Source organism: Myiozetetes cayanensis, unplaced genomic scaffold (genome assembly GCF_022539395.1).
Source record: "Myiozetetes cayanensis isolate MyiCay16 unplaced genomic scaffold, myiCay2020 scf17, whole genome shotgun sequence".
In the NCBI taxonomy this organism is placed as follows: Eukaryota; Metazoa; Chordata; class Aves; order Passeriformes; family Tyrannidae; genus Myiozetetes; species Myiozetetes cayanensis.
Window position 1 is genome coordinate 420,156 of NW_026087378.1, and position 23,130 is coordinate 443,285.

Consider the following 23,130-nt stretch of genomic DNA (forward strand, 5'->3'; position numbering starts at 1 on the left):
GGAGCTGAGGGGAGCGTGCAGGGCTGGGGCTCCTCGGGCCTGGCAGGGACAAGGCTGGGAAGGGCCAAGGCCAGGCTGGGGGGAGCAGGGGCTGGAGGGAGCACCGAGGGCCATGGGCACAGGGCAGCCCAGTGCTCCATTTCCCTCCCACCCACGGACGAGGCTGAGCCAGAGACTCCCCTCCTGTGCCCCCACAGCTGCCAAGCTGACAGGGAGGTGACAGTGACAGGGAAGGTGACAGCAGCTGTTCCTGGGAGCTCTGGGATCCCAGCCACAGAGCTGAGCTTAGGGCTGCAGGGGGGCAGGCAAGGGGCAGGGGCTCTCATCAACCCCACCCCCCTTGTTTTGCCCCACAACAGAGCCCCAAACTTGCACTGCTGAGCTCTGAGTTGAGGGGCACAGAGCACCAGGGACAGCCGAGGGACAGCGAGGGCAGTGCCCTTTGCAAACAGATCCACGATCCCTGGGTGATCTCCAGGCAGTGCAAAGCACAGCTGGTGTGTGCATCAGTTTTCCTCCCAAGGCTGGGGGTGCAGTGGGATGGGACTCCCTGGGACTGGCAGCAGGTTATCCCACTTTTCTGCAGACAAAAGCTTTTTATCCCTCTTCTGGCCAGGCGTGCCATGGAACAGCTTCAGCTCTAAATCTTCGGCACTAAATTAATCCGTGGCCTTGTATCCTCTTACCCATTAATTTACCCCCTGCAAGTCTCTGCTCTGCAGCAGGGGATGATGGATCACAGCTTGGGGTCAGTCCTTCCCTCAGCCAGTGCTTCTCCAGGAGCTGCTGGAGAGGGCGCTGGTCCCAGGAGAGGATGAAAACCCAAGTGTGCTGCCCTGTGTGGGATGAGGGGGTTGGAGGTGCCAGACCCAGGACTCCCACCTGCCCCCAGTGCCCGTGGGGGGCTGAGGACATGCGGAACCAAGGACAGACGGACCCTGCACAGACAGATTTACTGAAACAGCCGGGACCTAGCGAAGAAAATCAACTGTTGGCTTTAATTATTGCGTACGTCTTCGTCTCTAGGGCTAGGAAAATCTCAACTGGTAAATATACATTTCATCAGAATGCCTTTGGCTGAAATACACCATCAGCACATTCTTCAAAGTTACAACAAAAGTCTTAGAAACGTTAAAAAGGGATTTTTTTTTTTTTCTCTCCTTTTCCTTTACTAAAATAAAGGAGTGCACACCCCCCACCCCCACCCCCGACAAGGCGCTAGGACGGACAGACGGGAACCTCTTGGCTGTGCAAAGCAGAGCAGCTGATTACAGTAACAGAAGAGAGGTCGGGCAGGGGTGGGGAGGCTGCGAGGCGGGCTCAGGTCAGCATGTCCCAGAGGCAGCAGCAGCACAGCGCGGTCCAGCAGGCCGTCAGGCAGGCGCTCTCGCCCGTGTCGTCCCTCCGCCGCTCCTCCACGACGTACACTGCGGGCACACAGGGGACAAAGGGGCCGGGTCAGTCACACAGCGACGCCAGCGCGGAGTTTTCCCAGGAGGGGCCAACCCCTCCCCAGCTGCAAGAGCCTCTGGACCGGCACCGCTCAGCCTGCTGGAGCGAGGAGCTGTTCCCTGACCCCGCTCCAGCCCTGGCACACACACAGCCGCCTCCTCCCCCTGCGTGACCGGCCCTTGCTCCAGCTCTGTCCCTCCCGCGGGTGAGGGGACACCCAGCACCTGAGGCACAGCTCAGGACACCCTGCTGGCCAAGGGGCGAGTGCCCAAACGCCCGGGGTGTCACCTCATGGACAGGCACCGCCCCAGCTCTGCCCCCCGCCGAGGGCTGCCCGGAGGATCCCAGCAGTCCACAGGGATTTCCTGCACTCTGCCAGCTGCCCGAGCACACAGGAGGGAGCCCCGGGTTTGGATGGAGCTCTCCCAGCAGGGTCTCCTACCTGAGGCCAGGGTGCTGCCTGCTCTTTGTGCCCCAAGGCCCATTCTGGGCAGAGGAACAGTTCACCTTTGGTTCCTCCTCACTGAGCCTGCGCTTTCACACCCAGAGCTGTGACTCTCCTTCCTGACAATTTCCTTGGGTCTGTTTGTTGTGGTCTGCGTGGAAAACGTGCCCTCACACAACCTGCACACATGGTGGTGGCAGTAGACAGCTCATGGCATCAGCCTGGCCCTCCCACGGGCCTGCTCTGTGCCCAGGAAACCATTCCTGTCACTGCTCCAGCCCTGCAGAGCCATGGGCACAGTGACCCTCCAGCTCACACGTTGCCAAAACCCTGACAGCACCAGGTGGGGAAGAGAGAGGGACAGCCCAGTACCCCCAAATGTCTGCCCTCGGGTCCATCCTGTGCCCCAGCCCCAGGCAGTCTCCCTCTCACCAGTGGGAATAACAGAGGGGGCATCTGCTGTACAGGCACAGCTCACTCCCTGTTTTCCATGGGGAGGTGACCCAGGGGCTCAGCCTGGGCTTTTTTTTCCCTGGTGGATCCAGGAGCTCTGAACAAGCAGCTCTTTGGTGCCTTGGTTTGCTCTGAGAAGGTCCTGTTACAAAGAGTGGAGTGAAAACACCCTCCAAATGCTCCGAGAGCCCCGTGCAAGACGGTGACATCCCTGTGCTGGAGCCCCGAGGCAGCCCTGGCTTCCAGCTGGCTGCCAGGTGCTGTTCAAGCTGTCCCTCCTCCATGGGGAGCTGGATTGCTGCTGTCCAGAGCACTGCCATACCCAAAAAACTGAGGGTCCCCGTGCCCAGAGACATCCAGACCCACACAGCAGAAGGAGGCTGCCCTGTGCCCGTTACCATCAGCTGCCCAGGACTGCAGGCACACCAGAGCATTTGCCTGAAGTATTTATGATTAATCCATTAGAAGTTTGAAGCAGCTACAGCCAAGTGTCAGGGACACGCCGACAAAGCATGTTCAAGGCATGTACAAAGTGCTGTTACGAAACACTCGCTGAAATATTTAAGGAAATGGCTTTTCCAGGCTCAGGGCTGTGCAGGGGGAGCCGGGTGCTCTCACCAGGGCTCAGCTGACTCGCGTTGGACGCCGCCTCTCTGCACAAGTGGGTCACAGCATCCACGGGCATCACCCCCCTGCCCTGCCAGCCCTCCAGCACCTCTGCTGGGGCTTGTGCTGGAAAGGGCTGCTCTGAGCCGGCCAAGGCGCAGGCACAGCTGCCCATAACAGCTGGGGGCAGGACTGGGGCAGGGCAGGGGGCAGCAGCCGTGTCGACACCTTCCCAGGACTCACCAGAAGTTTAGGGTGTGTCTTTCTGTTGGAAACCTGGTTCAGTCCCTCTCTTCTGCTAAAAGCTGGAAGTCATTTAAACCAGCAGCACGATGTGGCACAAGCATCTTCCTGCAGAAAGCCTCTGCAAACAAGCTGTGCTTTTCCCCATGGAGGGGGGCTGTGGTACTTCACCCAACCCACTCACCTCTCAAGTTCAAGGAATGCCTCAAAGACAACACCTGAAATACAAGTCTCTGCCTTCCAGTGCAGAGCTCCTCTCCAGAGAGAGCAAGTCTTGAGAGGGAGCTGGTGCAACCACTGCTGTGCTCTGAGAGCACACACCATCAACACTGGAAGCTCTCAGACTTCAAGAGCATCTGGGCAAGACACTGAATCACTGAATAGAAACAACCTCCCCTCCCTCTCAATTTGCGTTTAACAAAGCTTTCTCTGAAGCCTCATCAATGCTTCAGGAGCTGCAGGTCACACACTAACTGCCAGAGAGATTTTAACCATATTATACAGCATTAATACTGAAGAGCTTTTCTCTTCAACCCCTTGGGTGTGGGGCTTGCAGAGGAGAGGAGAGGAGCAGAACAGGTGAAGGGTGGTCCACTGTTCACCTACAGCTACCAGAGTGCACAGGGCAAAAAGCAGCTCCAAGGCAGGCTGGAGGAACTGCTCCCAGCCCAGCCTCTCACTCAGCTGGAGACATCCTACACCAACCTGCTCCTTTTGGACACTGCAGCTGAATGTTGGCTTCAGAGCACCAACACAGGCACACAAGTACCCAAGGACAACAAGAGCAGGTGGCAGCACCTTCACACACTCCCTCAGCCCGTGCAGGAGCGCTTTGTAAACACAGAGGGCCCCCTGTCAACAGCACAAGAAGGGACAGCAGACACCCCAAACCTCCTAAAATCATTTTGTTGGGAAGTCTTGCACTGCATGTTACTGATCCAAGTCACCCCACGGCTTCCCAGCTCGCTGTAACCATCAGCATTCCGCTGACAGAGATCAGGTTTCCTACTGGAATAGCTTTGCCTACAGAACCCCATCCCAACTCTGCCAGCAAAGGGAACTGCGGGTTTTGTGTGGTTCTTGTCAGAAGCCCGAGTGCCTCCAAGCTAAAGCCACCCAGTTTGCTGTGGGGAGCCCTACTGGGGACCCCATCAGCTGCTTTGTACCCCTCTTTTGCCCATGGCCAGGCACTCCAAACACCTCTAGGCACACAGGGTCCTCACCACTATGAGCAGAACCCCATTAACCCTTTGGACCTGATGGTCCTGAAGAGATGCGAAATGAGGGTGATTTCTCTCAGAGGCACTGGACAGCACTCAGTTCTAGCCTCAAGTTTGGAAGCTTCCATGGCTTTTTTCTAAAACAGGATGGGAGAGGGTATAAGCTGAGAACACCCTCCCACCTTCTAATCAGCCTTAAAGAGCCTAGACCACAATGAATCACCCCGAAAATGGTAGCACTCCCTGTAATCACACAGCACTGGCCTGCACAATCCAGTGCAAATAACTCCCACTTTGTTTTTAAAACAAATACTACAATACCTTCTCATTTCATGTACAGTCTGCTTTATCTTAAGCATACACATTTTGTTTCTTCTCATGCCTAATTGATACGTTAATCATTAGCTCCACGAGGGAAAGGTATGAGCTGTACTTTTCACCTGGTTTGGTATAAACTAAAATTATGACCCTATACTGCAGTGCTTCACTGGGTCTGCAGGGATTGCAGCACGAGGGCTTTGATGCCAGAGCCAGCCCAGCCCAGCCCATCCTATCCCAGGGTCTGGAGCACACCAGAGGAGGCAGCAGCAAGGAGTTACCAAGCACTGCCAGACCACGAACCCTTCCCGTGGTATCTGAGTGGCTGTTTGCCATGGCAACAGCTGGGCAGAGCAGAAGTCTTACCTAACACCACAGTCTCCTCTGGGAGGGAGCACGCAGCAGGGGAGGGACCCATGAGCCTTTTCCCACTTGTCACTTAAGGGGGTTTTATCACAAACCACTTCTGTACTTGAGAGCTTTGTTTTCACTTCTCCAGCCAGCCAGCAAGACTTGCTTAAAACTGCTTAAAACAACACCATTGACACAAGTCCTTGGAAAGCCTTTCTGTTCAGGATGGAGGCCAGAGAAAGGAAAGCCAGCACAAGTGCACCCAAGGGATGCAGCAGCGACAGGAAATCAAGTGTCCCTGAGCCCCTCTTCCAGGGGCACTCTCTGGGTTTGCAGGCCCAGCTCTGCAGGAGGAAGGAACTCCAAGCCCTGACCTCCCAGCCAGCCACATCTCCTGGACTAAACCCCACACACAGAGAGCAAGCACAGAGGAAGAGACTGCAGGGCTGGGGAACAAGGACTAAAGTTTTACACACCCCAGGCCTCCTCCCTTGCCCATTAGAACTCCAGGGCACAGCCTGGGCACAGATGAGATCTAATTCCCTTGGCAAGGAAGGCATTTAATTGTTCTTTCTCCTCTCTGGGGGTATTTGCTCATGCTTAATGGCTTCAGGCCCCCCAACTCCTTCCTGCCCAGAGGCTCGCACTGTGCTCACAGTCTGCACCAACACCACACTCAGATTTCAGGAAATACCTCAGCACACTCCTGAAACAGCTACCACAGCCAGATGGAAATACAATAGCCCACTTTCATGCAAAAATCTTCCAAAGCTGCAAAACACTCAGAGCAAGTTTCACAAGCCCCAGCCTCAAACACAAACTGGTACTGCCAGAGCCTCCTGAACAGAAACCAAGCGCTGTGGGAGCAAACTGCCCGTGAGCACAGACAGTTCCACCTGCAAATCCCCTCTGCCACCATGCAGCTGCGGCTGACCCAGCCCTGATTTCAGCCTGGCTCAAGCAGAAATAACTGATCTACATCCACCCGCACTGCTATCAGACCTGCCCTCTTTGCTCATGTCCAGCAGGTTGAGAAAATTCCTGCCCTTCCATTCCCGTAAGTCTGAGCGGCTCTTACAGTCACCCTGGAGAGCTGTTTCAGCCCTCAGGGAGCTGAATAAGCCCAACATTTCAGGGAAATCACGGTGCAGCTGTGCCAAGAGAGCACTTCCCAGAGCCAATGCCGCATTGGCTAAAGTTGCTCCCCTCTCACACCGCAGGGGCACCAAGCACAGGACAGCACTCAGCGGCAACTGTGCAGATGATTTTCTTTCAGCTGAGCTCAAGAGCTGGAATGACACTGAGTTTCCTCACCTGAGCACACAGGGATGGTATTAAGAGGCCCTTGAGACAATGGAAGTCATTCCAATGAGCATTTATGGTGTGTTGATGGGCCCAGGAAGGATTCAGTGTCCATAAAAAGCAAGGCTACAGGCACTCCTTACAGGACATCAGCACACCTTCTGTAGTGAGTACTCACTCAGGTCTCTGCAGGATGCCAGCCAGCTCTCCAAACCACTGTAAACCCCAGCACAGAGGTTAGGAAATTCACAGGAAATGTGTCATATGAGGAACAAGCTTCCCCTCAGCTCAGAAATACAATAATTCAGCCTTCAGACTCTTCAGCTTTCTTTTAGACTACAAGAGCTGAGAGACATTCCCCACAACTACAGAATTTGAGAGGTCCCTCGAACATTTTTTCAGAATCAGTAAAATCTTAATTTACTGTCAAAGCAAGGAGATGTTTTCAACCTAATCAAATGCAGGGCTAAGAACAGCACGGTCCTCAGCCTGAGGCACGGTGTTTACACTGAAAACCCAAACAAGACCTGGCTTGAAGGCATTTACAAAGCAGACCTAAGGATCTTGCAGGAGTGTTCTGGGTGACAGACAGAAGGAGGGACAAAGTCCGGTGTTAAACTAGGGGGACATGCCACAGCGAGCAGGGCAAAAAGACTCTCCTTACACAGTCCCAGGGCTCGAGCACCACGGTCTGTGCAGCGCTTGGAAAAGACTGTGCAGGATTTGCTCCTCACCCAGCCTGGAGCCCAGCTGATGAGGACTGTCTGGAACAGCAGCCTCACTGAACCCAGCCCACAGTGGAGCCAGCCTTGGCCTCCTGAGGCCAGTTTGTCTGAAGTGTGTTTTTATACCGGACCTGAACTGGGAATAATTTTCTCTGCACCAGTTTTTTATCAGATTAACCCCTCCCCGGGGGTGAAAAGCAGAGAAGGTGAGGTGAGACATCAGCCCTAGAACTGCAGTGTTTGCCAGCCAACAGCCCCTGCTGTTTGTGCAGCCAGGGACAGAGGGAGGGATGATACAGCAATCCTGGAGGAGAGAGAATGCTGGGTTTTAAAGCACTCTACAGAATGAGAAGCAGAGAAGAGGACAACTGCCAAGTGAGACTTATTTTTTTTTTTTTGGTAGGACTCCAGCATCTGAAGTTGGAGGTCCTGAAGGTACAGGAGCAGTTAAACTAAATGCTCCAACAGACTGCTTGGAAAGGATCAACAGACGAGGGAGAAATCCTGCTGCAACTGCTCCTGCTGCCCTCCAAATTAACTTCTGCTGGGGAAGGCTCAGCTCAGCAGGATTGGAGATGCAAAGGGGTAACCACTGAAAGGCACCAGAGAGCCTAATCAGAGTGATCTGGATCCCCTCCTTTCCACACTGAGACAGGTAAAGAAAGAGGAAAAATCCCTCTGGCAGCAGGCAGTGGCTGTATCTAGGTGACCTGTTTATTCTTGCAGCTGGCCAAACATTAGGAGGCAGACAGCATCACTGTGACTATTACTCTTATCGCAGCCGGCTTTGCTACAAGTAATCAACCTCCAGAAATAAGATTTCCACCCTGCGTGTCCAACAGGCCAGACGCAATGCTGAGCTCTGTTTGCCCTCGGTGCCTGCTGGCAGAGCCTGGCTCCCTCTGGCACAGCAGGGAGCAGCCTCATCCATTACCTCGGTGCGTATCAACAGGGAGGGCGGGGTGGGGGAAGAAATTAAGCTGGACGGATTGCTAACATCAGCTGGTTCTTTCAAAATCAGTGTGTCACTTCGGACTTTGCCTCTTCCCACTTCTTTTTAAAGAATGCCATTATCAGCAGCGTTACACTTCACCTCTAGAATTTACACAGACAGGAAAGTACCAGCTCACCAGTCAGCAGTTACTGCGGTTTCCTCGTGCCAGTTGATAACAAATAACGAATATACTGGTGAGGAAAGCAGATACTTCATGGAAAGAGAGATTTTCTTCCTCCTAAGCAAGCCCTGCTGCTCAGGAAAGTGCTGGTCTTTACACCGTGCTCCACACAGGCACTGAGCTCCTAAAGCTGTGTGTTTCCTGCTGTTGTTCTGGGGCAAGAGGGTTCCCTCTACCCACAGAAAGCACTGTGTGGCATGTCTACTGTACTCCAGGAACTCATGCCTGGATGGACTTCGTGTGGACAGACAGCAGGAAAACTGCAGACAGAGATCAGCACGTCAGTTCACGGCACGAGGAGGCTGAATCAGACACCCTTAAGAATAATGTCCCTCAGGCTCAGCATAAAAGTTATCGGCTCTAAAGGTAAAGGTCAAGTTGTTTACTGCCAGCAAAAACCAGCCAAGTCAGCTGTCAGCCCTTGCAAGATGTAAGAAGTGGGGTTTCTGTGGAGACCTTGGTATAGGTAACCTGGGCAAGCCCAAAAGCCAGATACCCAAAAAACAAAAACCCAAACCCACGGCCATGAGGTCTTCTGTGCCACCTCAGCAAGTCACCCAGGCTCTCCAGCTCACTGCCCCCTTCACCTGGAGAAGAAACATAAGCTTTGAGGCCTTTCATGCCCTGCAGAGTTGAGGTAGCTGGGGGGGTGTGCAAGCTTGGACACACTGGACTCCAACCCCTCTGGGAGAAGGGACCAAGGAACACCAGCTGATGTGATCTCACTCTCCCACAGTGCTGTAACACATGGGAGTCACATGGCCACCACCACTAAGTCTCAATGTATAACCACAATTTTTATACAAAGCATAAAATCTAAACTTCCTAGTTTTCAATGTGAACACAAGTTTGTTCAGAAATACTGCTTGGAGTAGCTTAATTCATTAAATTAAGCAAAGTCACCTAGGAGAGCAAACCATCTGCTCTGGAAGGGAAGCATCTACACAGCAGCTCTTCCCAGATAAGTGTTTGGAAACGCCACAGGAACTGCCAAGCCCCATGAAATCACGCCCGACCAGCAAGGCAGACTGCAGTGACTTGATTAAATTCAGACGTCAATTTTTTTGTATTAGAGGTTCAGCCACACCAACAGATATGTGGCACTAGGGGAACAGATTTTCAAACAGTTAGCTTTTTTAGGGGCATCCATTTAAATCAGATACTCCTGGAGGCGATCCCTGAACAAAGCCTTATTGAAAGCTCTCTTACACGTCACAGGACAAAGATCAGGTTCCAGCCGGACAGACTGGCCAAAAAGGAACAAAGTGTGTGTGGGGGGAAGGGTGTTGAACAGGAGGAGAATCAAGAAATAAGGTTTTGCAGACAAACACTAAGTTACAGCCCTGACTTTATTTCACACACAATAATGAAGGTGTGTAAAACAAACATAGTGCCATCCAGAGGGGCTGGACAGGCTGGAGAGGTGGGTCTGTGTGAACATCATGAAGTCCAACACAGCAAGGTCCTGTAGCTGGGTGGGGGCAATCCCAAGCACAAACACAGAGAGCAGCCAGGAGGAGAAGGGCTTGGGGGTGCTGGGGGACAAGAAGCTCAGTCTGCCCCTGCCATGTGCCCTGGGCTGATCCCACAGCGTGGGCAGCAGGGAAAGGAGGATTCTTCCCCTCAGCTCCTCAGGTGAGATCCAACCTGCAGAGCTGCCTCCAACCCTGGGGAACAACAGCACAGGGATGTGGAGCTGCTGGAGTGAGTCCAGAGGAGGCCACGGAGATGCTGCCAGGGCTGGAGCCCCTCTGCTCTGGAGCCAGGCTGGGAGAGCTGGGGGGCTTCACCTGGAGGAGAGAAGGCTCCAGGGAGACCTGAGAGCCCCTTGCAGGGCCTAAAGGGGCTCCAGGAGAGCTGGAGAGGGACTTGGGAAAAAGGTCTAGAGGGACAGGACAAGGGGGAATGGCTTCCCACTGCCAGAGGACAGGGTTAGATGGGATATATGGAAGAAATTCTTCCTTGTGAGGGTGGGGAGGCCCTGGCACAGGTTGCCCAGAGAAGCTGTGGCTGCCCCATCCCTGGAAGTGTCCAAGGCCAGCTTGGACAGGACTTGGAGCAACCTGGGCTAGTGGAAGGTGTTCCTGCCCATGGCAGGGGTTTGGAACAAGATGAGCTGTAAGTCCCTTCCAACCCAAACCATTCTATGATTCCATGACTTCTTTACATCCACTTCAGGAAAGGCAGTGTGAATTAGAGATTCCCAAGGTGGGTTCAGAGAGACCACCCATGGCTACAGGAAAGCAGTTGAAGGCCAAGACCTACCAGAAGATCTTTGGTTTGTGGGTTAGAGTGCTGTTTCAGCAGAACTGCAGTTGTGTTTGCTCAGATTTAACAACAAAACCATCCCTACTGCAGCACAAGCCTGGGCTCTCAGGCAAAGACACTCACAAACACTTGGTTACTTCTCCTCTCCCATTTCCCAGCCTGTGCTGGCCCACAGGTTTGCAGGCAGAGCAGAGGACATTCAGTGTCATCAGTTCCCTGATCCAGTTTGAGATGAGATCCTTCCAGCCTCCAAGGCAGCAGACCTGGCTCAAAGTCAGACTGTGCAAGGCAACAATCCCAGTCTCCCTTCAGCTTCTGCCCTTTTTGTGGCTATAGCAGCAAAGCAACACTGGCACTTACCAAAGATGTTCAACATGGGAGACTAGGAGTTCTTCCCCTGCCCAATACTGAGAAATGTCTCTTAGCCATCCCAAAATCATGTGCATTTCCCAGGGAAAACCCTGATTACACTTGGAGCTCATGTGGTGGAAGTGGTGGGAAGCAGCACCAAGCTGCTGACTCTTACTCCAAGGCAGATTTTTCACTCTGTTACAGAGAAAGCAGAACTCATGATTTACACTTTGTTCAGGTTCTTATTCATTCACACAAATTATTCACTGCTTAAATTTGGGCACTCCTGATAGACCCACACCACTGCTCAAGGCCCCTGAACAGTCCTACCTCTCTCAGCTTCTCCTTTTAAAAAGGAGGAGAAGCTCCAGTCCCTTAATCATCTTCTCAGCCCTCCTCTGACAAATGGAGCTTGTTGCAAGCACTGCAGTGAGCCCCACGAGAGCTGTGGGTGCCAGAGCACACCGACATGCCATATTGAGGGGACGTGGCACACAGATGGACCAGCCAGCTGCCAAGGGAAGGTACATCATCCTCCTTCCCTTCCCCAGAAATCTGGCTTTTTCCACAGAATGATAATAGCTTCAGAAAAAAAACCCAACAACGAGAAAGCTCAGGAATGATTAGATCACTTGGACAGAGAGTGATGGGCTGAAGAAAACCGGTGCCCATTAATTCAGCGGGAACTGTACATTTGAATATTAAGAGCTTTAACTGTGCAGCCCTTGGCTGAAACTTATCAGCCAAGAGACAGGAGGAGTGAGACCTGTGGCAAACCTAAACCCAGCAGAAAACCTGTGTAACAACCTCAGCACAGGGATTCCCTCAGGGACCAGCATTAAGGACGTTCAGCAGCACCTTCCGACAACCAGAGAACTGCTGGAGACTCGAAGGCAAAACAAAAGCAGGAAGACAGGCTGTAAACAAAACCACTACTTCAAACAAAATCAAGATGTAAAAAAATCACTACCACAAACAAGTCTTCACCTTCCCCCCACCCCCTCCCCAGCCTGGTTAGGGCCAGGCCCTGGTTCTTCGAGGCCAGCGTGTCCCGTGCGAGGACGCAAACGTACCTGTGTTTTTAGGCCCGTCGGTGTACACCGGTCCCGGGGGTGGAGGTGCATTTTGCCATCCGTACTGGGGATATCCTTGGTAACCGGGCTGGCCTGGCTGGTAGGGCCCGGTCGGCCCGGGGGGGTACCCGGGGTAGGGGCCGGGGGGACCACCCGGCTGCTGCGCATAGGGTGGGTACGGGGCGGTCGGGCCCGGGCCGGGGTAAGGAGGAGGATTATCGTAGCTCATGGGGATGCAGAGTCTGCCCTGCAGAGGGAAAACAAACAGGAGAACGGGTTTGCTTTGGCCTGCTCATCCTGACCACGCCGGTTCCATCAATACCTGGTCAAGCAGCACATTCGTTTTTAACCCTATCACAGGGGCAGAGACTGAGGTGAAGTGATTTCCTTAAGTGACATGAGTTTAGCTCAGCGGGTATGACACACTGCTTTCCAGTCATGCATCAGCTGCTCACCCTAAGTCTTGCAACAGCAAAGCAACATCCTCTGCTTCCACTAATGATTAAAGCATTTCTAGGAAAGATCTGGAAGAGATCACTTCATGTTTCTGTCAATATGAGAAAAGAGAAGCAGCCTGTTCCAGACATATTCGATAGCCTCGAGAGGAGAAAGAGCGAACACAAATGTCCATTACATTTCCGCTAATTACTAAAGCATCCAGCCCAGCACTCTGGAGCAAGGCTGTATGTGAATAATTTCCTGATGACACTACCCCAGCACATCGTGTATTCTCCCAATCACACACAACTGAGCCATTAAAGCAGCCACAACAAATCAGGGCGTCGGGCTCAGCCTCATTCAAAAAGCAACATTAAAGACACCTCAGAGAGTTGATACTCATAAACCCCATCTCATGTATTACTCATGACACTGCCATCAAAAGACAAGACTGTCACAGTAACACAACTTTAATAAACCTCTAAGCAGCATGACTAAGCAAACCATTTCTTACATTGGGCTTCTGGAGCTTCTCCCCTGTCTGAGAAGCAGAAGTGTATATTAACGTACCAAGTGTTCAGGAACCTTCCTGCCCGGAGCAGCTGTACCCTGCCATTTCCTTCCCCTATTACAGGGTGCAGACGGGTCACCAAAATTCCCCTTTGTTGCACACCTCCTCCCACACGCCACAGGGAGAAATGCCAGGAGTATAATTTGTCTCCAGTGCTGCTGGAATGGAGTGGGAGAGGCTGGACAGCAGGATCCTCTTTGGATGGGTGTTGGGAAGGCAAGCAGCAGGGTCAGGCTGACCTGACTGCTCAGCACTGAGCTCCCACTCCCAAAGCGGGCAGGTTTGAGCCCAGAGAGACCATCAGCACACCCAGGAGAGCCCTGGCTGACGCAGAGTGAAGAATTTCACCTTTGTAACACCACCGGAGCCCAGCGTGGCAGAAGCCAGGCAGGCCCAGCCCCCGGGGTTATGTTTAGCTGCAGCAGTGCCTGGCAGTGTGGAGAGAGCTGTTTGTTTACAGCTTGCTGTTTCATCACCTCAGAGCGCCGGTTGTGCCTCCCCAAGGAAGGATCCCGAGGCTCTCCCTTATTTATTTACACGCTGCTCCTGCAGCACCACAGAAAACAGCCCTGCTGACCCCACAGCGTGCCCAGGAGAGCACTGCCGACTCCAGCGGCTCCAGAGGCCACTCCAAGGGAACAGGGCTGCTGTCCCTCCCAGGAGGGCACCGAGAAGCCCTCGAGGCTCAAAGGCTGCAGATGGCACTCACCTGAGCTCATTCTAAGGCTCCTCTGGCCGTGCAATCTGGGCACAGCCACAGAGTCACAGCATGTGCTGAGCTGGAAGAGACCCACCAGGATCATCCAGTCTAACCCCTGGCCCTGCACAGACACCCCAACAATCCCACCCTGTCCCTCAGAGCGTTGTCCAAACGCTCCTGGAGCTCTGGCAGCCTTGGGGCTGTGCCCACTGCCCTGGGGAGCCTGTTCAGTGCCAACCACCCTCTGAGGGAAGAACCTTTCCCTGAGATCCAACCTAAACCTGCCCTGACACAGCTCCAGCCATTCCCTGGGGTCCTGTCCCTGGTCACCATAGAGAAGAGATCAACGCCTGCCCCTCCTCTGCACCTCCTGAGGAAGTTGTCCCAGCTAAGGCAGTGTTGTACCCTGCAGATTATATCTTTTAATTTCTTTGTCAAGACTTTTAACTGCTTAACCAATGCCAGGGTTTAGAGGAATTTTATTTATGGGGGTTTTTTCCACTGCTAGGCCAGCCAGACCACTTAACTGCTCACTTAAAACAGACAAATACAACATACATTTACCTGGAGGCTCTTCAACTACTGCACTGCAATGCAATGCCCCTACCGAATCTCCAGCAAGGAAATTCTCCCTTCAGGGAGCCCTGGAAAGACAGGCAGCAAGCCCTACAACTCACTTCAATGCTACCAATACAGAATTGGGACCTAATGGGTCACTAATGTTCATCTAACCCAGAAAATCATCCCAAAATAGCATCAAAAAGCAAGTTCCCAGGGAAGAACAAGGCCAGAGCGAGTGCTGTGTGTGTATACTACGTACCATTGCACGTGGCAGAGTAACCATTTGGTTATATATATGTGTGTGTATATATATATATATATATATGGCATACATAAGCCATGATTGTTTTTCATAAACCTTAAGAACCCCTCAGGCTCAGGTTTCTTTGATGGTCCAGCACATGGAGCACTTCAGTTTTCCAAAGCCCTTCTACCTAAGAGGACAGTCAGCTCAGCCCACCCTGTCCAGTGAAGCTCAGTCTTCCCTTCATATGCATCAATTAACCTGCATTCCATGTCACTGATATTTGGGTGCCTACAGCAAGAGGGATGGGAAAAGAAAACTGCATGTCAGCAGCTCTGTAGAAAGTCTGAGAAAAACAGACAGAAGGAGTCAATCCAATGGCTTCAGCAACCAGGGGAATGGCAGCATAGGAAACAAGAAAGAACTACTGTGGTCTTTGTTTAACAGCTCCATGTCAAAACAGTTTCAGAAGAGGAGGCAGGTTTGGAGCGGAGGCAGTAACTGAGCTTCTGCCTGCTGATATGGGACTGGGACTGAGGGGAAAAACTGGCCAGGGCCTGCTAAAGCTGGACAGATGCTTGGGCAGAGACCTCAGAAAAACAAGAGAACAGTGGAAAACACAAATTAAGAAGGGCATATTCCACTGGGGCAAAAACTTTCCTCCTCAAAGCTGAGGGTAAAGTAACACAAGTGAGATAAGGCAAGATGTAAAAGAAGGTGCCCAGCAAGAACACTTTCAGCAGCCATTGTACTGGAGATTCGTCTGTGATGAATGAGAAAACTCCTGAAGAATTTGTCAAGGTGTTCAGCTAGCCCAGGAGTTAGTTGTGATAATTGGGTTCTCAAAAAGAATCTTTCCTTGTCCCAAACTTCCACTGTCAGTCACTGCTACACATACACCCACCTCTACTTGCCCTTTCTGAACTGTGTGATGATACTGAGATTTCTGTCACTCCCATGAACTCACATATGACATTACATGCTTTCTAGTCTTATTTCCTCATCTGGGTATGTGTCTGCAAGGCAGAGCTCTGAATCACGAAGCAGATACTTTGCAGAGACACACCTGAGCTCTTAGTCAAAAGTATCACCAAAGCTTTCCTGCAGGTTCCTACCCCAACTAGTAATTCCATGGGAACTGCAACCAGGATCAACCCCTACAAGCTTGCATCAGGGTTCATTTCTCTGGGTTTCCCAATGAGCACCTCTCAGAGACAAAGCTCAAAAGAACGAGGCCAACCATCAGGAAAGCCCTTTGTTTTCCATGGTGCTGCAGGAGGTCCAGCAGGAAGAGCTGGGACAGTCTCACTAGTGCTGAACTCAACAGTCCCTGCACAGCCTCACTGATGCTTAACTTTATTCAGCACTAAACCCAGCAGACAGAGATTTCCTTGGCTGTCACCCAGCATTTGCACTGTCTGCTGGTGGTTAACAACAGAGAAATGGCTAAAAAGAATGGCAAACCATGTTCCTATTCCTCCCTCCCCTCCTTGCATCAGTAGTTTTCCTAAGGGGTAAGCTCATTAATACACCACTGTTTCCTTAAGCTATCTTCAAACTCCTTTGTTCCACACTGCTGGGCAAACATTATTTCCCCTACCCCAACAAAATGGTTTCAATTTTTAAACAAGCTGCTTATCATACCCCAGAGGTCACCCACAAGGTCTGCAAAACAGGAGTCACTGAAGTAAAATACACCACGTAGAGAATGCACATGGCACTGTATGTGCATGTACTCACTGCATGCCTGACCAGCAGTCAAGAACCACCATCCTGTGTGAGATTATCAGTCTTTCTACATATGCAACCTGGCTTTGGTTAAGGCTTAGCAAAAGGTACAAGTACACAAATGTAATGCTTGGCATACACTATATATATATATACAGTTTAACCTGTCCATTTTGGCAACCAACCCCTAGAGAAACAAATTTCATCACTAAGCTTTGAAAGCACCTCCTTCTTCCTGGTTGCTTCACACTTATGGCCTTGTACAAGGCCAGCAAACCAAGGCAGCTGCTACAGAACTACTTAGTCACTGCTCCTGACTCTCCTCTTCCAGCCCACTCATGAATTTATTATCTTTTTTTTTTTTTTCTCCAGGGCTTTCTTCCCAGCTGAGGACACTCTGCTTCAGCTCTGCTCCACTCCTTGGGCAATCTTTCCACCCATCGCTGTGCCTTTGGTGTCACTGTCTGGTTTGGAGTGAGCAGCACTGCTTTCCATCCCTTGCCTAGCCCATTCCCATCCATCAAGCCGAAAACAGAGCTCAGGCTGTCCCACACTAATTGTAACTGCAAGATCCTTCCAAGTGGGAATAGCTCCTGTAGAGCCTGTCACTGCACACCCACAGCCAGGACCAGCACGTGCCTCACACATCGCTCACCCAAGGGACAACAGACTCTCCACCATTTCACTGACTCTTCCACAAGACTCTGAAAACCTGGGAAAGTCTCATCACCCACAAGTTCCAAGCTCCAAAACTAAGCAAAAAGAAAACAGGCAGCCTAATTTAGATGGTTGCCCACCACGCCACTCGGCAAGCGCAGCCCTGCAGCACTGCCTGGTCAGGAGGTAACGTGGTGCAGGAAAACCAACAAGAATGAAGAAAAAACAAGGGAATGTGATGGAAAGAAAACTCTTCTGTCAGCACAAGGGGTGCCCAAACAAAGAGCCTTCACTTCCTGCCAGGACGACCCAGTTTCACCCTCTTCCCTCCTCCAACAGGCCACGTACGAGGCTGGCGCTCCCAAGCATCTCTTCGGAGGTCAGAATAATTATGGCCACTATAATTATGGCAAAGTGACTGGGGATCAGTATGAATCTGCCTCTACCTGTTGGCACTGACCTTGTTACGCTGAATAGGGAATGCAAAGAACCATCTGCATTTTTGCACAGTTTTACCATCTGCATTTTTTTCACAGCTGCTAACCCACCTGCAGAGAAACACCAACCCCTAGGGACAGCTAGCCTGCAAGTCAGATCCTTCAAATGCAATCTCCAGTGTGAGCAAATCCATTAAATCAAGAGCTGTGCACGCTGGGGAACACCGCAAGAAACAGCCCTATGAAAACAAATGGGGGATTTGTAAGTTAAAAAAAAAAAAAAAAAAAAAAAAAGAAAAGGAAATCAGCAGTTCGGAACACCAAAAACAATTAGCAGATTTTTGGGATTTAAAGGCAAGAAGTTGGGGGTTTTTTTAGGATAGAAAACAAGCACCACACCTTGTGCTGCCACAGGCAGGAGGAGTGGTGTTCTGGGTATGGCAGATATTGATTCAGCTGGTCTTTACACAGATGAAGATGGAGGGCATGGTGAGAGGCCAGACCCTGAGAAGGACAACTGGGGCACCCTGATGTAACCCACCCCTTCCAATGCCTGCAGCGCTAGGAAGTCGTTTTCCAATACAGAGCCCTAATGGAAAGTACATTTAACATCAACAATCCAGCTCCTGGCAACCAGCCTAGCATTTAAATTACATTTCATATGAACAGTACCCAAATGAAAAAAGAGCACAAGTGGCTCTTAAATGGCACTGGCTCCGTGTTTCCCTCTCACCAGTTTATTTGCCAGGTCCATTTAGTGATTGTATGAAAGGTATGTTAAGGATAAACTGTAAGAGATTCCATTCTCGCTCAGTTCGCTTCCAGGAAAAGCTTCCTCCCTGGTTTGCCCTCCCACTTCAGCAGCAGAGTAACACTTCACCTGGAGTAACAGCTGAAGGGGGACTACACAAGAACTGTCCCCATCTTTTCTGACAAAAGGTGCTCAAAACTGCTTTACTTCATAAAATACAGGTGAAGACTCTGTATGAAGAGCAGAAGTGAAGAGCCCAGCTTTGTACTGTCAAATCAAAAGCTAAAAACCCCTCCCCTGATCAAACCCACTTCCTTCAGAGGTGTCTGGAGCTCCAGGACACTCCTGGTCCTTGGGAAGAGGTGTGTTTCCTCACCTTTAGTCAAGTGGCTGCCAGGCATCTCCTGCACAAGACAACTCTGCTGCCACCAGCTCAGGCAGCTCTGTGGAGTGAACAGCGGTTTGGGTCAACAAGAATTTAACCTTCTGAGTTCCTGAGCCGGGTATTCCTTCTTCCTGGGAGCCTCCAAGCCCTCCAGAGGCCTGAAGTCTGCCTGTGTATGCAAGTGGAGAGGGCACCTGATCTCTGAGGCTGGCACTGGTGTCCCTACAGACTGTGCCACCTCTCCAGTGCCATGGCCTGCCCTGCCTTTTTGGCAAAGCCATGATGGATATGCGCATTTCCAGCTGGTTTTGGTTTCAAACACCAAGATTTCATCAGTTTTAAAGGGCCTGTAGTCACAGCAGTTTTTGCCTCAGAGGATTTGTCCTCTGTAGAGCTTCACAGTGACAGATCTATCCTTGCTCCTCTGTCTCCACAGAACTCTTACCAATGCACCCAGGTTTGCATTTCAGGATTTTCCCTCTAGAGACAAATTTCAACATCTTGTCAACTGTCAGGAGCACAGAGACCTCTTCAGAAACACTACACCTGTCATTTACTGCCCAGTTTTCTTGCTTGCAACACACTGTCCACCTACGTGTTCTGTACGGCAGAAGAAAAGCAGGAAGCTGACATACTGCAGTTCCTACAATAGAAGTGTTATTAAAAAATTATAATAATAAAAAACCCTAATCCATTGCCCTGCTACTGTTATTACATGAACTGCACCCTCATGGGGAAAAATTGTCAAGTTGTTCAGACATCTGATGAAAGGTTTTAAGCACATACACTCAAACACCAGGGGACTAATAATTCTAATGACAGAAAACACCACTGCACAGCCCCTGGGTGGTGTCAGCCACGGCACTTGTTGGTGACACGCCAGGTGAGACTCTGCCCAGGAACAGAGACACACCAAAAAGTACCTTTAAACAGAAATCACTACAGAGAGGAGCGTTAACATCTTGGTTTCAGGTTTTAAATGCTTTTGCAGGCACTGCTCTTGTTCAAGTCTTTGTGTAACATGCTGCCTCAGGTAATTCCAGAAATACATGACTATAGTTTGCTCTTCAAGGGGTGTGTTGGCAGTTTTGAGGTGAAATAAATACCAAAACAAAACAAAAATCATTGAAAACATCTGATTGACAAGTTAAACTAGACCTGCAAATAATAATTAAATAAAGCAGCTTTGTTGGTCCCGCTGAGGAGAGAATGTGAAACAAACAGTATGACTGGTAAGAAAATTATTAAGTGCAGATAATACATTCATATGTTACTCAGATGGTGTTCTGGCAGCGTTCCAGCCACAGAACAGCAGCAGTCTTTCAGAGTAACCTCCCCAGCTCTGATACACTGGTGGATTTAGCAGAAGATACTCCCCAGATTTTTGGGCAGCACACACATCCCAGGGCATGGTTATTTGGTGTATGCAGACAGAAATACAGGCATTTTCTACAGCTGAGATCTCACTGCTCAGAAGGATTGTCGTGAGAGGCTGAAAAGTGGAATGAGATCGAGATTTTTCTTTTTCTCCCTCACTTTTTCTGCTTTTCCACATCCTACTTGCTGCTCTAACACCATGCTTTACTTTGCCTGTAGGGCATATGCAGGAATCCTCTTTAATGGCTGCTTGTCACAGGGCACAAGCCAGTTCCTCCTGTACCAGTTGTCACCAACCCAAGAAAGCCTTTGCCTCACCCTGTCAGAGGCTGAAAAGCTTTCACACTTCAGGGCACTGCCCTCAATAGCTAGTAGGACCAAATAATACCTCAAGAACACGTTATAATCTTAGTGTGGAAATATCCCTTTCTGATATCACAAGTGACAGAAACAGCAGATTTTGTCCAGCAGTGCCTGGCATAAGGAACACAGCCAGACACTTCCAAGGAGGTCCATTCCCTGCAGCTCCCTGCAGTTCTGGGAGCACAGCAGTGGGGTGGTGGCACTTCCATGTAGTCACATCCCAGCTGGGAAAACGCTCCCCGGGATACAGGGTGAGGGTAGCCTGGCATTTGCCTGCCCTTCACGGACGTGAGGCCAAGCACTTCACCCCAAAATCTGGAGAAGGCAGCCTCCCACCCAGGGCCAGCAGCCTGGGAGGCTCCTGGCTGCCTGCGGGAGGCCGAGCTGCTGCCGGCAGGATGCCAGGCCTGGCAACGCTGACCGCGTGCTTGAATGAGTCCGGTTCCTTCCAATCCTTCCCTGTTCCCAGAAATGACAGTGCTATTTTCTACTCATTGAGCCACCGGGTTTGAGGTCAGAAGCAGGAAGTTGGGAAAGACAGAATACGCACCGAGAGAGTAGAAAATATCAATACTGACGGCAGCACACGAGCCTGCTCATTCAAGGCTCCGGCTCCCACGAGAAAAAGTTTTAAGGGAGCCCTACTAAGATTCCAGCCGTGGTCCATGGGAGATCACAAACAGGGGACAGGAGAAATGCAGGCCTGCTTCTTGAGAATCCGGAGTTACACAAGCTCTGCCCTCCCAGAAAAAAATTAGGTAGCATATTCACCTGATCATGCACAGAAATACCCCTGGGAACGGGCAGCTCCTCTGCTTCTGGCACACACAGCCCTCCAGGTACTTCCATCATCCCAGCGCAATGCTGTGAGCAGGAACACCCCTGCTAATGCTCACAGAACAGCCCTGGTTTTCTGAGCAGCGAACCACTGCCAGTTTCAAATGTACCACGGACCTGGGCGGGGGGGACACGCGGCAGCAAAACACCAGAGCTCTCCCCTCTGAATGACACCAGGGCAGGGTCTGCTCAGCCCATGCAGAGCCCCCACCCGCTTCAGAGCCACTCCTTCACAGGACATTCTCCTCTTCCCTGCGACCTCTGCAGCAAGGACAACCACGAGCCTCTGCAGATTATCAGTTACAGCTCTCACACCACTCAGGGAATGACAAATCAGTATTTAACAAAGATGGCCTTTATAGCACATGAATAAGAGGCAGAGTTCGTGCTACAGAAGTTTCAGGGCTTGGTAAAACCTCTGTTCTGCGCAGTAGAAGATTATTATCTAACACGCACATTAATCCCTGCCTGTCCCCAAAAAGCCCTGAAACAGGATCAATAAAATTTACTGTGCAAAAAAATCAGTGTTCTCAGCCTCATCAGTCTATCTGAAGCAGTAATATTATCATCACCAAAAGTTTCTACAAGGAGTCAGTTTCTGTTAAAGCAACTGGTGAAAAATACCCCTTTCCTGGCACAGCAGCACTTCCCACACCTCGCATCCCATCCCTGTGTTTATCACAGCACAAAGAGAAGGCAGCTGCTCGGCACAGACATTCGAACTCACCCACACTTACTACCTTACCCAGACTTACCCTATTTACTATCAGGTTGTTCACAGACGTCTCGTAGCAAAGGCATCAAAAGCAAAAAGCACCTTTTTTTTCTTTTTTTCCCTCCCCCCTTTCAGATAAAGCGAATTTGGGATGACTGGGAGAGATCTCGGTGCTACCCCGCTCAGAGAGGATCTGTCCACCGCCACCAGAAGGGGTGGCAGACCCATGTGGCAGAGGAGAGGAGGCGAGTACCCCCCTTTTCCTCCTTCTCCCATTTCACCGCGACATTTAATTATCCAAATGAGGTCTCCTCAGCTATAGGAACAGGAAACGTAAAATCCAGGACAAGCATAATGGCTTTTCAAACACACCGTGCGGTGTTATTACTATTATTATTATTTTTACTCAGACTGCTCGCTCGCGTCTCGCCCCGCACTAAACAAGCCCGGCTTTAGGTTCGAGCCGTGCCCACCCGCCCTGGACGCCCTTCCGTGCCCTCCGAGCTGCACAAACAGCCCCGCCCGGGCCCCCCCGAGCCCCCCGCGCACAGGGCAGGGCGGGGAGCCCCCGGCCCCGCCAAGGCAGCCGGGAATTGTCCATGGACTGGGACAACAATCGCCTCGCTGGGGCTGCGCACAGCGAGGGACCCCCGGGATGGGGAGGGGGGAGCGCCCGGGGGGCCTCATTGGTGTCCCCCCGCACCGACCCCTCCGCAGCGCTGTCACCACCGCCGGCTCCCAGCGGTGCGGTGACTCCCGCCGGTCACCCCGAGCCTTCCTCCTCATCCTCTTCTTCATCCTCCTCATCCTCCCCAGTCCCAGCGCGACCCCCGCGCCCGGACCCGCTCCCGCCCAGGTGCGGCAGCTCCCCCCGCCCGGAGCCGAGCGGAGCCCGACCGTGCCCTGCCGGTGTCCCCACCCCGGTGTCCCCGTCCAAACCCCCCGGCCCCGCAGGGACCCCCCGGTACCTCCGCCCTGCGCGACCCGCACCTGCTGCGCACCCCGCGCCCGTGACGTCACGGGCAGCGCTCGGGACACGCCCCCGAGGGGCGGGGCGTGCGCGTCACGGGCATGGAACACGCCCACACAGGGGCGTGGTCAAAAGGGGCGCGGCCCTGGGAGCTGTCCCTGTCCCTGTCCGTGTCACTGTCCCTGCTCCTGTCCCTCTCCCGGCCACTGCTTCTCTTCCTGCCACTGCCCCTGTCCGTGTCCCTACTGTCCTGGCCCTGCTACTCCCCTGGCCCTGCTACTCCCCTGTCCCTGCCCCGTCTCTGTCCCAGCTACTGCCCTTGCTCCTGCCCTTGCTCCTGTCCTTGTCCCTGCTCCTGTCTCTGTCCCCCTATTGCCACTGCCCCTGTCCTTGTCCCTGCCCTTGCCCTATCCT

At 51.9% G+C, this 23,130-nt stretch overlaps 1 protein-coding gene across 4 annotated transcripts; it reads right to left on the reverse strand.

Annotated features, from left to right (window-relative positions):
* Window positions 1-972: 972 nt before the first annotated feature.
* CYSTM1 (cysteine rich transmembrane module containing 1) lies at window positions 973-22,828 on the reverse strand. 4 transcript variants are annotated; one of them, XM_050312536.1, is made up of 3 exons: window positions 22,737-22,828; window positions 11,983-12,229; window positions 973-1,427 (listed from the first exon to the last, which is right to left on the reverse strand). In XM_050312536.1, the coding sequence occupies exons 2-3, from the start codon at window positions 12,209-12,211 to the stop codon at window positions 1,321-1,323; spliced, it is 336 nt and encodes a 111-aa protein (XP_050168493.1). In that variant the 5' UTR covers window positions 12,212-12,229; window positions 22,737-22,828; the 3' UTR covers window positions 973-1,320. The 4 variants fall into 4 exon arrangements, with proteins under 4 accessions (XP_050168493.1, XP_050168491.1, XP_050168490.1 ...); XM_050312534.1 differs by having other exon boundaries at window positions 22,715-22,789; XM_050312533.1 differs by lacking the exon at window positions 22,737-22,828 and adding an exon at window positions 21,787-22,140.
* Window positions 22,829-23,130: the final 302 nt, after the last annotated feature.